This window comes from Myotis davidii, unplaced genomic scaffold (genome assembly GCF_000327345.1).
Source record: "Myotis davidii unplaced genomic scaffold, ASM32734v1 scaffold37, whole genome shotgun sequence".
Classification (NCBI taxonomy): Eukaryota; Metazoa; Chordata; class Mammalia; order Chiroptera; family Vespertilionidae; genus Myotis; species Myotis davidii.
In genome coordinates this window covers 669,425-683,419 of record NW_006289395.1, presented here as the reverse complement: position 1 = coordinate 683,419, position 13,995 = coordinate 669,425, and the positions used below count along the sequence as shown (strand labels likewise).

Genomic DNA, 13,995 nt, shown 5'->3' with positions numbered 1-13,995 from the left:
CTGGTCTTCAGATACCTGCAGTTTCTGCACGTGAAGACTTGATTATGCCTGCTTACTAATTAACCATGAAGTGGCAGTAAAGTATGATAAAAAACTTTTTTTAAAGATATATTTTTATTGATTTCAGAGAAAAAGGGAGACGGAGGGAGATAGGAACATCAATGATGAGAGAGAATCACTGATCGGCTGCCTCCTGCACACCCCTTACTGGGGATCGAGCCTGCAACTGGGGCATGTGCCCTGACCCAGAATGGAACCTTGACCTCCTGGTTTATAGGTTGAAGCTTAACCACTGAGTCATGCCAGCCAGGCCACAAACACTATTGTTAGATCAGAAAACCAAATGTTAGTCACAGATATGGCCTACTGATTTTCTAATCAAGGCAAATGTTACCTGGATGCCTAATAATGCCAAATCTCGGGATATCCCAAGGAAAGCATTCATTACTAAATAAAGAGGGGCTAGCACACACGGAGAGCGAAACAAAACTAAAATTTTCCTGTGCCTGTTCCAAGGACCATTTATACTGCTGGGCATTTCCCCATATTTTATTTTAATCTTAACAACACTGGAGGTTGCTTCTTTTTAAGTGATCGTATCCCGGTTTATGCCTATTGTCCTTAGTGACACTGTACTTCTGTTATCCATATTTTATGGTTAAATGGAAACTAAAGGAAGGAAAGGATTCTGTGTATGGTTCAAAGCCTGAACACTCCTCCCTTCTGCAGTTGGATTTCTTCAGTGGATATCCCATTCATATCTCATCCAACTACAACTCTAATACACCACCATTTCGCTGTTTGCTGAATTATGGGAACTCAAGTCCTTATCTTATTTGACCTCTATGTAAGTTTTCACACTGTTTACCACCCCGTCCTCTCAAGTGTCCACTCCCTTGCTTCCATGGCACCATTTTCCTGGGTCTCTCTCACCGCACTTGCTTTTCCTTCGGAGTCCTTCTCTCCTTCTTTAGATCTTGTTCCTCCCAGGCCCTCTACTCAGATCACATTTCATTCTTGAAGTGATCTTATCTTTGACTTTAGCATTAGTTATTCTGCTGATGAGTCACATACCTATAACTCTAGCCCAGAGCTCTCTTCAGGATCTAGTGTCATATATCCAGTAAGATCTAGACATCTGTATTTGCGTGCCCAAAGGTACTTCATACAGCTAACTAAAAATAGATCATCTTCCTCTCCAATCAGATTCCTCTTCTAGCATTCCCTTTCTCCATCAGTGGACTTCCCATCTCAGTCATGCTGTCCAGAAACTTGGGTGTCATCCTTGACTGCTCTTTATGTCCGACTGCCTCCAGTAAATTACTGAGTTGTACAATTCTTTCTTAACTTCAGGTCATATTCTCTGATCCCCACTGCCATTAACTTGGTTCCAGCGACCTTCATTGCTTTCCTGGACTGCTGCACTAGCATTAGACTCTGTCTCCACATTCTTCCCCTCACATTTCCTTCCCTCCAATCTATTCTCTTGACATAGTCAGGTCACTTTAAAAATGCAAATCTTATCATGCCATTCTGTATAAAAGCCTTGACTCTGCATATACTGTAAAATGGTGAATTTTATAGTATGTGGATGATATCTTTTTAAAAAACAACCTGGTTTACAAAGCCTCCCATGACCTGGTCTGACTTCAATGTCTCTCATTGTCCATCCTTCCAGGACCTCCCATCTCCTCTTAGCTTTACTCCTCTTTGCATTTCTGCTTCTGAGCTCTCCACAGACTGTCTCACCTCTAACTGTGCTTTTATGCCATCTATTCTCTCTCTTTACCCTCTTCTTCCTCTTTACTTGGCTACCTCATCCTTGTCCTTCAGGTCTCAGTTTGAGATGATGCTTTGACAGAAAGCCTTCCCTGATCTCCCCAGACTGGGTTTGGGTGTTCCTGAGGCATTTCATACGTAGCCCTTTTGTAGCATTCACCACATTATATTTGTTAATTTTACTAATATCAATTAATTGCTCTGGGCTGGGCATTGGACTAGGGATGTGGTCCCTGCCCTCCTAGAACTTTAGTCTCAGAAGGAAGGAAGATAGACATTAAACAATAAACTAAATATTTGATTGAGAAAAAAAGAATTCATGGACACGGACAACAGTGTGGTGACTGTGGTGGGGGAGGGAGGGGAGTGGGTGGAGGTGGAAGTGGGTATATGGGGGATACATGGCGATAGAAAAATAATAATAAAGTAAAGGGAAAGCCCAGCTGGTGTGGTTTCATGGTTGAGCGTCAGCCTATGAATCAGGAGGTCATGATTCAATTCTGGTCGGGCTGGATCCCCAGTGTGGGGTGTGGAGGAGGTAGCTGATCCACGATTCTCTCTCATCATTCTATCTTTCTCTCCCTCTACCTTCCTCTCTGAATTCAATAAAAAAAAATGTATTTTTTTTAAAAAAGAAAAAATACAAAAGCAAAAGCAAAAAGCTAAATATTTGAATTGTAACTTACGATGTTTTAGGGCAGCCTGAGAGGGTGTGATAAAAGATTTGTTATAATTGAAGGGATCAGGAAAGACTGCTCAGAGAAAGTACCATTTAAGCAAAGACTTTAAGCAGCAGGAGTTGGCCAAATGATGAGTGGAGATGGGAATGTTGTTCCATGTAGAGGAACAGCATATGAGAAGGCCCTGGCAGAAAGGTGCTTTGGGGGATTCCAGGAACGTAAAGGCCATTGTGGAAGCAGAAGAGCACGGAGGAGCCAAATCATCACCTTGTGGATGACAGTCAGGGTGTCCCTACATACTCTTAAGAGGAATAGGAAGTCTTGGCAGACTTCAAAGAGGAGGACTTTTTAGCTTTTCTGGGCTGCTGTGTACAAGTGAAAGCAAGATGACAAGAGGCTCACAAATTTCCCTGAATGTCCCACTAAACTATAAGCTTCTGGGGGCAGAAATTGTCTTATTAATTAGTGTATTCACAGGGTCCAGCACTACATGACACTAGATGCTCAGTATTATATTAATGAATTGAATAAATGGGAGGTGGGGTCAGTATTTCAACTTAGGTTTTCAAAAAAGGCTCTACTCAAGTATCGACTCCCCACCTCCCACATACAACCCTTCAAAGACCACTTCTCCATCCACACCCCAGACTATTTGGCTATCCCTCCTTTTGCCTCCAATGCATCTGGTTGATTATATTTTCCAAAAATGGCCATCATAATATTCAACATCCAAAATGCTCTTATTACAAAATAATTTTGACACTCTTCCCATTGAGAAGTGAGGTCCAGTTCCCCTCCCTTGGATTTGAGGCAAGGTGATATAAGGTGATTCAGCTTCCTCTTGGTTCGCTTGGGATACTTGCTCTTAGAACCCAGCCCCCATGATATGAGGGAGCCCATCCCCCCCACATAGAGGCCTGCATGGAAAAGAACCCATAGCCAACATCAACTTGCCAGCCATGTGAGTGAGCCATTTTGAAAGTGAATCCTCCAGCTTCCAGCAATCCACCCAATTGACACCTTTTGGAGTGGAAATGAGCTATCCCGCTAAACCCTGCCTGAATTACAGGTTCATTAGCAAAATAAATGATGGTTGTTTTAAGCCCTTAAGTCTTGAGATGGTTTTCTTAAGCAGGGATAGGTACCTGGAACAGCATCCTGTGTTTATCGTGCAGGGAGGTGGTGCAACGCAGTAACTGTGGGTGGCCTATGACTGTCTGGTTCAAAGCCTGCCTCTGCTGCTTACTAATTGTATGCCCTTTCGCAAGTGACTTAACCTCTCTGTGCTTCAGTTTCCTTCTTTCTTCAATGTAAATAAAATAGGACTTAAGTTTGTGAGGATTAAGTGATAATGCAGGTAAATGCAGATTTATAGGTAATACAGAGCAACCTTTGTGATCATCTCAGACAAGCCTTGATCGTTCCACCATTCTCATGTGATTCTAGTTTTTGTCCTTATAGTACTTTTGGTATTTGTGTGTGAGTGTGTGTGTGTTTACACAGGTATGTATATACATACATATACAGATATAGTATATAGCTTTCAGTACTGTCTGAAATGTGTACTTGTTTGTTTCCCCACCAGAGTATAAGTCCCAATAAAGCAGGAGACTTACTTGTCACTTTCGCTGCTGTATTTCCAGTATGTGGAATGGTGCCTGGCACAAAGTGCTAAATAACTTTTTGTTAATGAATGGATGAATAGCATGTTCACACTAGTTCCTATCCAGTATCCATTCTCCTTCCACAGTAGTGGACCCTGCTTTTGTTGTGGATGTCAATATAAAATCCTGTCCCAGATTCCATTGCAGCTAGGGGTTATTGTGTAATATATTTCTTACCAATGAGCCATAGTCAAAGGTCTGCTAAGGATGCCTGGGAAATTTTTTGCTTAATATAGGCATTGCCCTTTCTTCTTCTTTTCCTCCTTCCTGCCCAAAATCCAGGCTAGAAGGAGAACAGCCCCAAAGACCATAAACATGAGAACAAAAACAGGAGCTACCTGAGATGTTAATGAATTATCTAGTGGAGTCGCTATACCACAAACATTCTATGTGAGGAAAAATTAACCCCTCCTAGTTAAGCCCCAGCAGTCAGCCTTCTGTTACTTTCAACCAAATACATTCTCAACTGTGGTGGAGTAATATCAACCCTCTAGGCTGTTTAATAAGGGCAAGGGAATAGTTCGTCTTCCTTACTATTCTATAGAAGGATTAGAAGAATTTACCAACACAAATGATATTATTCAGGTCTCTTCAGCTCCTCCAAATAGTGAGAGTGGGCAAAAAGCAAGGGATGCCACATTATCTGAATCTATTGGGCTCCCGAGTTCAGTCATTTTAAATAGTGGGGGTAACATGTGCCATTCATTCCTGAAACAAACATGTATTTCTTGTACTCTTGGCCAGGCATTATATGGCTTCAGATGATTGAAGCTGGATGCCCAAGTTCCCACTAAACATTAAGCTCCCAAAGGGCAGGAGCTGAGCTGTTCCCAGTAAGAGATTTAATTCTAGCAGTCTCTCTGCCATCTTGTTCCTCATCTCAATCTTCTTTACCTCTGACCCCAGTGCAGTGGTCTGACTTCACTTATTCTCATTCCCCAGCCTTTTTTTTTTTTAGTGTTTCCCATGTGCCTAGAATACTCAGTGCTTGGACTGCATATCTATTTGTATTTTGAATTCCTCCTAATCTTTTATTTCCAGATTATTCAGATTTCAAACTATCTGCTTTTTCTACAACTAAATCTCTGTATGCTCCTGCTGGTCCATCATAAAGTGACTGTTCTTCCAACATGAAACATCTGTGTGGTTTACCTTAAACTCAGCTGGGGGTGCTGGGTGCATTAACCTGACCCTGATGTCATGACTGGGTGTGGTCATAAGCACACATGATAGATCCCCTCACTCAGCTCCACGGTACATCCAGACCGGAATTGAGACTAAAATGTTTCCGACTAATCATAAACTATGCCCCAAAGAGTAAATCTTTAGGAATTGCTGCCATGGGAACACAGATAGAACAGGTTGAGGTAGACTATTGAGACAAGTGCCAGGAATCCTAGGATGACACTATATCGTCACCTTTCATATTTTACTTTTGAAGGTCTATTTTTTGTTAATCCTTACCCACGGGTATTTTTCCGAGGATATTTTTCCATTGAGTTTTAGGGAGAGTAGAAGGAAGGGGAGAGACAGAGAGAGAAACATCAATGTGACAGAGACACATCCACTTGTGCCCTAACTGGGATGGGTTTCGAGGTACATGCTCTTGACTGGAATCGAACCTGGGACCCTTCAGTCCGTGGGCTGACACTCTATCTACTGAGCCAAACCAGCTAGGGCTGAGGGGGAGGGACATCTTTAAAATATTTGTGTGTGTGTGTGTGTGTGTACTATTCAGGGGCAGGAGAGGTTGGTCCAGTTTGAGAGACTGATGGAAATTATAGCACCTTTCTTCAAAATAATACACATCTGTACACATGCACACAATATTTAGAAACCATTTCTGTAGGTCCAGGTTAAGAATCCACCTGTGATTTGCCATGAGGGTGGGAACTTTTTCAATAACATAATTTGGTCCTTTATGAGGTACAATTTTCATTTCTCTTTTGTGTGTGTTTTATCCCATTGAGCAGGCAAGCTTCCTGCAAGGAACATTAAAAAACAAACAAAAAACCCACCCTTTTTATTACCCCTAGTGATGTGTATATATAGGGCCGAGACTTGTGGGAAGTATTTGCCATTGAGTCCTTTGAAGCTGCTATGATTTACCGTGGAAAGGCAGCTTTCAGTATTCTGCCACCCCACTTCCCTCCAGAACAAGAGACCCTGTACTCAACATTCTGTTTACTTTATAAGCTTTAGGCCAAGGCAGTATTTACACAGTCTTCATACAGACATCCAGTCTTGGACATTTAGGGTAAGCTTTATAGCCCCCCACCCAAAACAGTAAATATGAATAAACAAATGCACTCTATTACCTTAAAGATCTGTGGTCTTTATTCCTTCCATAGCTCCATGCCTCCCCCCGTGCATACCCACACCTGTAATCAGATCCTCTACTTATCCCATGATTTTTTAAACATTAATTAAAATTTTTTTGTTTTGTTCATTCTCACACCAGGATATTTTTTCCACTGACCTTTAGAAAGAGTGGAAGGGGGAGGAGGGGTCAGGAGAGAGAAACGTCTGTTGGTTGCTTTCTGCATGTCCTGACCAGCGGATCAAATCTGCAACCAGGTATATGCCCTTGACCAAGAATGGAATCTGCACCTCTCCAGTGCGAGGCTCTAACCACTGAGAACACAGGTCAGGGCTGAATTTTATTTCTCAAACTACTGTACATTCCTTTCCTGGTATGTGCTTGCAGAAAAAACGAAAAACAGGAATAAACCTAATGCTAATTGAATAATGGCCTCGTAGTTTTTCCTTTTTTTCAGATCCTTCCCTCCCACCTATAAATTTCAAAAAGGCCATCTTTAATCCTAACCTCTAGAATTTGAAAGTGTTTTCCCTCCTCCAGTCCCCTCCCTGACTTTGTAGGCAGTTACAGCCACCTAGTGGCCATATGGGAAATGACAGATTACTCCAAAAAGCTGGTGAGAGGAACCTCATGGAATAATTTTTGGTCTTAAATCTATGGAGAGCAAGGAAAGAGAAACCTGTGGATAGAGACTGTAGCACAGAGCCCAGACATCCTATTTCTTGGCCCCACCTTGCCTCCTAGGATGCAACATCCCATTCACTGGTTATTATAAACAAATGAATTCACTTAACATTTGAGTTCATTCAATCAAAATTTATTGAGCAGCAACTGTGTGCCTAACACTTGGAATACAGCAAGAAACAAGTTGGGCACGATTAATGCTCTAATGATACAGTCTAGCAGCCAGCTAGCCAGCCAGCCAATTACATCCGTAATTTTAACCCAGAGGTGATGATAGCTTGGAAAAAGGAAGATGGATTCCAGAGATATTTAGGAATTATAGTCTACTTGGAGAGTGACTGGTTGTGTGAGGAGAGGGATGTGTTTCTGGCAACAGGTATTGAAGTAGGAGACTCTGGAAGAGGGACAGATCCCATAGCCATAGGTCCTGAGGATGCATAGGCCTACAACAACAACATAGCTTTGGTTCTCAAATAGTTTAGGATTTAACTGGGCAAACATGATGCACACAAAACAACTGTAGAGTTGATTAAACATCAAAATGATTCTGGTAATTCATGGACTCTAGCAATACATGGGACTAAAAGAATCCCTCAATCCTCACCTTGTGTTCAGGTACTGCTGACGCCAAAACAGATGTCTCCACCTTCGTCCATGCCTTTCATAGTTGGCCCTTCAATAAACTCCTATGGCCCTAGCTGGTTTGGCTCAGTGGATAGAGTGTCAGCCTGTGGACTAAAGGGTCCTGGGTTCGATTCTAGTCAAGGGCACATGCCCAGGTTGTGAGTTCAATCCCCAGGAGGGGCATGCAAGAGGCAGCCAATCAATGATTCTCATCACTGATGTTTCTCTCCCTCTCCTCTCTAAAATCAATAAAAACATTAAAAAACACACAACTCCTATGCAGCCCACACAATGTCTCACAGGGGCCACCTTTGTCTGCTCTGGGCCCATGTCAGGAGGATGCACTATCCCCTCTGCTTCTTGTTTGCCTGTTACCATCAGGAAATTCCCATTATTCTCATTCTCCTTCCCTGCTTACGTTAAATGGGACCAAATCCAGTTCTCTTTTGGTCCTCAGGAATTTTGACTTAATTAGCTCCTTTCTTTACATTACCCTGTCAAGTCCCTTATTGTAGAAACAATATCTTGCAAAGTCAACCCTGCATCCTCACATTCCCTAAGATGTGCAGGCCCATACTGTGCTATTTGCCTCCCTTTGCTCCACCATCCAAAGTGTCCCACTCCAAAGGCCCAACTCTAGTTTTTCCTGGAACCAGTATATACCCACCTCTTTGCCTTGAAAACGTCAGAAGAAAAATTGTGCTATGGGATTAACCAAGAAGTAGTCTCAATAGCTATTGCTCAGCTGACACTTAACCTCACTGCCTCCTATCTGTCTCTGCATACCTCTGCTAATAGCTGCAGAAAAAACAGCTGACTGCACAATGAGCCTGCAGGTTCCCATTGCGTAATGAGCCTAGAACATTGAGATATTCCCTTTACAATGAAAAGAACATGGACTTTGAGCAGACTTGGGTTTACCTCCTGATTACTAACTAGTCTGCCTTAGTTTTATTAAATCTTGCTAAACTACAAAAGACTTATCTGTAAAATAGGTAATGTGTAGTTATACTAAACAGTGTATAAAGCACATAATATAATATCTAAACCGAATGAATTCCCTGGTAACCATTCACTTCCTTTCTTCCCCTTGGGTTTCAGCTGACAAATACTATTCAGAAGGGAGATTAGCCAGTTTTGTGTGGCCAATGATAGACATTTCCTATTCCTGTCTTTGTAAACACCATCTTCCTGCAGCCATCCCATTTCCATCGTTGCCAAAAAAAAAAAAAAAAGAAAAAAAAAAAGTCATTCCACCCCTCATCCCTGTATAAGATTTCTCTTTCTCTTATCATCAAAAAGTTCTACCTGAGCCCTAGCCGGTTTTGCTCAGTGGATAGAGCGTTGGCCTGCGAACTGAAAGGTCCCAGGTTCGATTCCCGTCAAGGGCACATGCCTGGGTTGTGGGCTTGATCCCCAGTGGGGGACTTGCAGGAGGCAGCCGATCCATGATTCTCTCTCATCATGGATGTTTCTCTCTCCCTCTCCCTTCTTCTTTGAAATCAATAAAAATATATTTTTTAAAAAGTTCTACCTGAACTCTATCCTCTTCTACATCTCCTTAGTCCAAGATATTTTGTCTTCTTATATCATTTTAAAAAATTAACTTCTAACATTCTCCCTAATTTTCTCAGAGTAAATTATAATGGACCTGTGGAATAGGGCACTAATCTTTCATAAGGGGATGGGAACCACAGGTCAATTCCCAGAGTAGAATGGAGGTCTCGGTCCAGGAACTCCCCCACCCCAACCCCATCTCTTTTCCTACAGGGCACAGAAACAGCCACATTCAAAATATGTCTTGAGTCTACATAAACACATATCTCCTTTCCTATAGCTCTGTGAGGTCATCGTTGAAGTAGAGCAGTATTGCAGGTGTGTGGAGTGTACCATCCATATTGAGATAATCAAATTCTTCCTCCTCATCCCGGATCCCATTCTCTTCCAGGGTACATTCCATGTTCAGGTTCTTCCCTTCATATTTCCATGTGTAGCTGGCAGCATGTGCATTATAGGGGAGATAGCGGTGTAGGATTTCCCACATTGATTCTAGGGCCCCCACCTGGAGAACACAAAAGCACCCCACTCCTAGAATTCTGGGTGGAACACACACACACACACACACACACTCCAAACAAAGGCCAAGAGCCACAAAAATGAGCTGGGATCAGAGTGCCTCCCTTGGCAGATAGCTTCAGACACTCCACAGCCCAGAAATGAAGTTGGAGCTCCAGCATGCAATGAATGGCACTAAAGACCTACCTGTCTGTGTGGCAGCCACTTCTAATAGATGGCCCTAAAGGTCAAAGTCATGTCACTGCCCCGTAACTTCATCCCCACAATAGACTATTAAGAGTCCAATTGCATTTGCTGTCCAAAATACAGCATGTAAGGTTTCCATGGACCACCAGCACTAAGATACATAAATTGCTGCCCTGAACTTATAAAGGAGTCCATTACACCCTGTGACCCAGCCACTGGGGACCGGTGGTCTGCTTTCCTGGCTTGCACCTAAAAGGGGGTGAAAATACAGCTCTCACCGGTTTTGGAGAGCTGATGGCCTGAAGATCTGCTTGGAGATTTCCTGGGGTTCCCAGTTCCCTCTAACTTGCCCCCAGGCATCAGTTCTCACCTCCAGTGTGTGCTCCTGCGACGTGAGTGTGTTAATGATACGGATGTTCCGGGTCTGGGCGGACAGCCGACCCACTTCATAGCGCGTCCCCTGCCACCAGGGCTTCCCGAAATCATTGGCCCAGTCGGAGCGAGGCAGCTGAGGTGGGATATGCAGAAAGCGGCCCCGGGGGGTGCGGTATCTCTGGGCACCAGTCATCGGATCTATGTACATTCGGATCTTCAAAGCAGGTTTGGGGGAGGGAGGTGGGAGCAGTCACTATCTCGGGCTCTGGCTAGCCCCTCTTTTTCCTCCCCATCCTCACTTTCCAGTGCTTCCCCCCGCCATACACACACACAACACCAGGCAGAACTCACATCTTTGGTCTTTGGGTCAAACCAGTGGCTGATGTCCTGACCCGCAACTTCCACGATGGGTTTCAGCAGCAGGTCTCCTGGGAAGGCACAGCCGCCGTCAATGCTAGCCGCCCGAGAACCAGGCACCCACAAACACCCCGCAGCGGACCGAGTGTGGCCCTTACCTTTGTGTTTTTGTGCCAACGGCGTTAGGTCGTATACGGATCCCAGGTAAGACACCCAGAGGTCGTCCGGTTGGTTATGTTGGGCCACCTCAACCGGCGTGAAATACCGACGCCGGAAAGTCTCAAAGTCTGGCCCGGCAACTAGGCCCCGGCGTGGCATGGCTCTTGCTCTATTGGAAGCCGGCTCCTTTAAATTTCTTCCTCGCCCCTCAGCACACTCTCATTGCTACATCCTCCCTCATCCTGGAGCTAAGACCAGAGCGTTTACCCGCTGACATGGAAACCATTGTCCCTTTTCAGCCACCGTCTAGAGGTCAAACGCTGCGTGGGCGAAGAGTGGCGTCGATCCATGGGAAACGTAGTTTGATTCCCGCTTTCAAATAATTGAGTTACGTCCTCAGGAGCTCCGGGGAGAATTCACAGTGGCCTGGGCTACAGGGGATATTTAGGACAGACTTTCTCGCGAGGCAGAAAAACAAGGGAGAGTTGTGCGATTCTGAAAAAAATATATTCTTGCTAAATTCCAGGGTTCTTAAAGAATATGTAAAAAAAAAAAAAGAGGTAAAGTTTCTCGCGATATCTTAGTACATCCGGCATAATAGAACTCAGTGAGCCTCAGCGCTGGAAAGTAGAAGCTCGCGAGATCTCTGCAGTTGCCGAAGAAAAGAGGAGGAGGAGAGGTGATCTCGCGAAAGAAAAGCTGCCGGGAGAGCTCGCGAGATCTCAGACCACCGGACCCGAAAGGTTCTTAGGGAGTTGAAGGGCCTGGAGGCGGCCCCGGAAGAAATGGCGGGAGCTGGGCCGACCATGCTACTACGAGAGGAGAATGGCTGTTGCAGCCGGCGTCAAAGCAGCTCCAGCGCTGGGGTTAGCGTGGGCTTGGGTTCCGAGATTGAGGGGCAGTCGGGGAGCAAGATGGGAGGATGGTGGGGGGACTGCAGCTCCCGGCAGCCTCTAGGATTCGTGTGAGCGCCCCACGGGCTGTCGGGAGCTGTGGTTCCGTGGGCGGGCAGCAGCCTCGGCGGCGCGGTCTGAGCGCGTGTACTGCCCCGCGCAGGACTCAGACGGGGAGCGCGAGGACTCGCCGGCTGCGCGCGCCCGACAGCAGCTGCAGGCGCTGCTCAACAAGACTATGCGCATTCGCATGACAGATGGACGGACGCTGGTCGGCTGCTTCCTCTGCACCGACCGCGACTGCAATGTTATCCTAGGCTCGGCGCAGGAGTTCCTCAAGCCGTCGGGTCAGTGCTCGGGGAATGCACCGCCTGGGAATGCGGTGGATCCTCACTCGAGGCAATTCCCCTTTAGTGCCTGGCTGCACCCCTTATTTTGGGAGGCTGGAAGTCGTGGCTCAAAAGGGGCGGGACCGACGCTGGCTGGCCTCCCTGATGTTCTGACCCTTCTTTCCAGATTCCTTCTCTGCTGGGGAACCCCGTGTGTTGGGCTTGGCCATGGTACCCGGACACCACATCGTTTCTATTGAGGTGCAAAGAGAGAGCCTGTCGGGGCCTCCCTATCTCTAACCATGATCGCGCATGCCTTTTAGACTTCATTAAACCTGTAACCCAAGTGGCCTGTGTGTGTGTAGCTGGGATGCCTGGACAGAGATCGCACTTCCCACCCCTAGAGCGGAGGTTTACCTGAAGTCAGAAGCACTGTCAGCCCTCCTTCCACCACCTAGACTTCCAGGAGTGCCACAGGTCCCCTCAGGTTCGCGGGCGGGGATGGGGGACAGGCTGAGCTTCGGACCAACAGGTCCCAGGGTGGACCCCTCCATCTTCCCTCCCACGCTGCTGCTCCAGAATTGTGGCGGGAGGGGGTGTCATCCTGCTCCGGAAGGTCCATTGTTTCCCTTCCCGGCCTGGCAACACCGAGTTCCTCTAAGCTGGGGTCAGAGAACGGGCTCGGGTCCCCAAGGGGAGGAGGGCAAGCGACAAAGCCCAGGCCCTCTCCACTCTATTGATGGGGAGGTGACTTTGGGGTCAGGGACAGAGCTTGGGTCTGGTCAGGAAGAACAGGCTGATGCGATAAGGGAAGGCCAAGAGGCTGGAGGATGCTCCCGTCTGCACACTTGAGCCACACCCCCTCCCATGTTGTTTCCTTCTCCTGGGCACATAGCAGTAGTGATAGTATTTGCACCGCCCCTCTGCTCACAGGATCCAAGAAGCACATTCAGTTCATTAATTCTTTATTAACGTGTGGTCACTCCTTCCCCTCCAACCTCACCCATCAGCCCGTAAATACTAGCGGAGCTGCGCCGGAAAAGGAGGGCACCAGTGAGGCTCAGTTGTCCTATTCACAAGATGGGGGGTGGGGTGGGGGGTGTATGTGCAGGGTCCAGCCCAGATATTCAGGGTTCAGACATGGACAGTAAACAGAAAGGGTTTTCGGAATGGCGAATTTTCACCAACATTGGGTCCACAGATGCTGCAGTTTGCCAAGGGGATGCTAGGACTGGCTTAGGCAGGGACGGGGCAGGGTAGGTCGGAAGACCCCCAGGCTTCAAGTCCTTGGGCGGATTGAAAAGGAGGGCATTCGTCGGGGTTGTTCTTGACTCGAGGGTCCTCAAACCCATACCTTTCCTGACGTGGGAACGGCCTGGGACCCCGGTGAGGCCCGGATTTGCCGCAGCTGCGGGGAGCGCCGGCGCCGATAAAGGGCTCGGCTGTAGGGCACGAGGCAGTCGGCCAGGTGGAGGCGCAGGCAGAGGCGGCGGTAGCTGGCCAGAGCGAGGACGAGCAGCGGCACGAGTAGCAGGAATCCGGTGACCAGCAGGGCCGTGAAGCCCGGGTCCCGCAGGTGCGCGGTGCAGGGGGGTGCCTGGGAGCGCAGAAACTGCAGAGGAGGTGTCAGGCCCAAGCCGAACAGCCCAGGCGAGAAGTTGTGGCCCATAAACCCCGCACCCGTACTCGCACGCACACCCTGGGGCGCCCGCTCACCTGGGAGTGGCAGAGGAAGCCAAAGCTTAGCATGGTGACCGCGGGTAGCAGGATGGTCCCCAGCACCAGCGCCAGCAAGAGGAGATTGAAGGCAGCCACCAGCAGATTCTGGGCGGTGACCAGTACGGCACAGGCCCAGCAGTAAGGGGTCCC

The 13,995-nt window shown here is 46.9% G+C and overlaps 3 protein-coding genes and 1 long non-coding RNA gene across 6 annotated transcripts in view; 2 read left to right on the top strand and 2 right to left on the bottom strand.

Moving 5' to 3' along the window:
- Positions 1-5,252, top strand: part of LOC107182782 — a 16,603-nt gene extending 11,351 nt beyond the window's left edge. Inside the window, exon 2 of the long non-coding RNA XR_001513514.1 lies at positions 5,165-5,252. This is a non-coding gene — a long non-coding RNA (uncharacterized LOC107182782). The remainder of the gene's footprint in view (positions 1-5,164) is intronic.
- Positions 5,253-9,212: 3,960 nt separating this feature from the next.
- LOC102760534 (cytochrome b5 domain-containing protein 1) lies at positions 9,213-11,433 on the bottom strand. 3 transcript variants are annotated; one of them, XM_006761658.2, is made up of 4 exons: positions 10,904-11,433; positions 10,740-10,816; positions 10,384-10,602; positions 9,213-9,813 (listed from the first exon to the last, which is right to left on the bottom strand). In XM_006761658.2, exons 1-4 carry the CDS (start codon positions 11,061-11,063, stop codon positions 9,583-9,585), a joined length of 687 nt encoding a protein of 228 aa, XP_006761721.1. In that variant the 5' UTR covers positions 11,064-11,433; the 3' UTR covers positions 9,213-9,582. The 3 variants fall into 3 exon arrangements, with proteins under 3 accessions (XP_006761721.1, XP_015418063.1, XP_015418065.1); XM_015562577.1 differs by having other exon boundaries at positions 10,740-11,433; XM_015562579.1 differs by lacking the exon at positions 10,384-10,602 and having other exon boundaries at positions 10,740-11,433.
- NAA38 (N(alpha)-acetyltransferase 38, NatC auxiliary subunit) lies at positions 10,861-12,472 on the top strand. The gene is made up of 4 exons (XM_006761659.2): positions 10,861-10,949; positions 11,506-11,770; positions 11,961-12,144; positions 12,314-12,472. The coding sequence occupies exons 2-4, from the start codon at positions 11,690-11,692 to the stop codon at positions 12,424-12,426; spliced, it is 378 nt and encodes a 125-aa protein (XP_006761722.1). The 5' UTR covers positions 10,861-10,949; positions 11,506-11,689; the 3' UTR covers positions 12,427-12,472.
- Positions 12,473-13,074: 602 nt separating this feature from the next.
- TMEM88 (transmembrane protein 88) lies at positions 13,075-13,989 on the bottom strand (the record flags this gene model as incomplete). The annotated part of the gene is made up of 2 exons (XM_006761657.2): positions 13,075-13,738; positions 13,843-13,989. Coding segments are annotated over 2 exons (417 nt in total), but the record flags the coding sequence as incomplete, so codon positions are not given.
- Between the last annotated feature and the right edge of the window lie 6 nt (positions 13,990-13,995).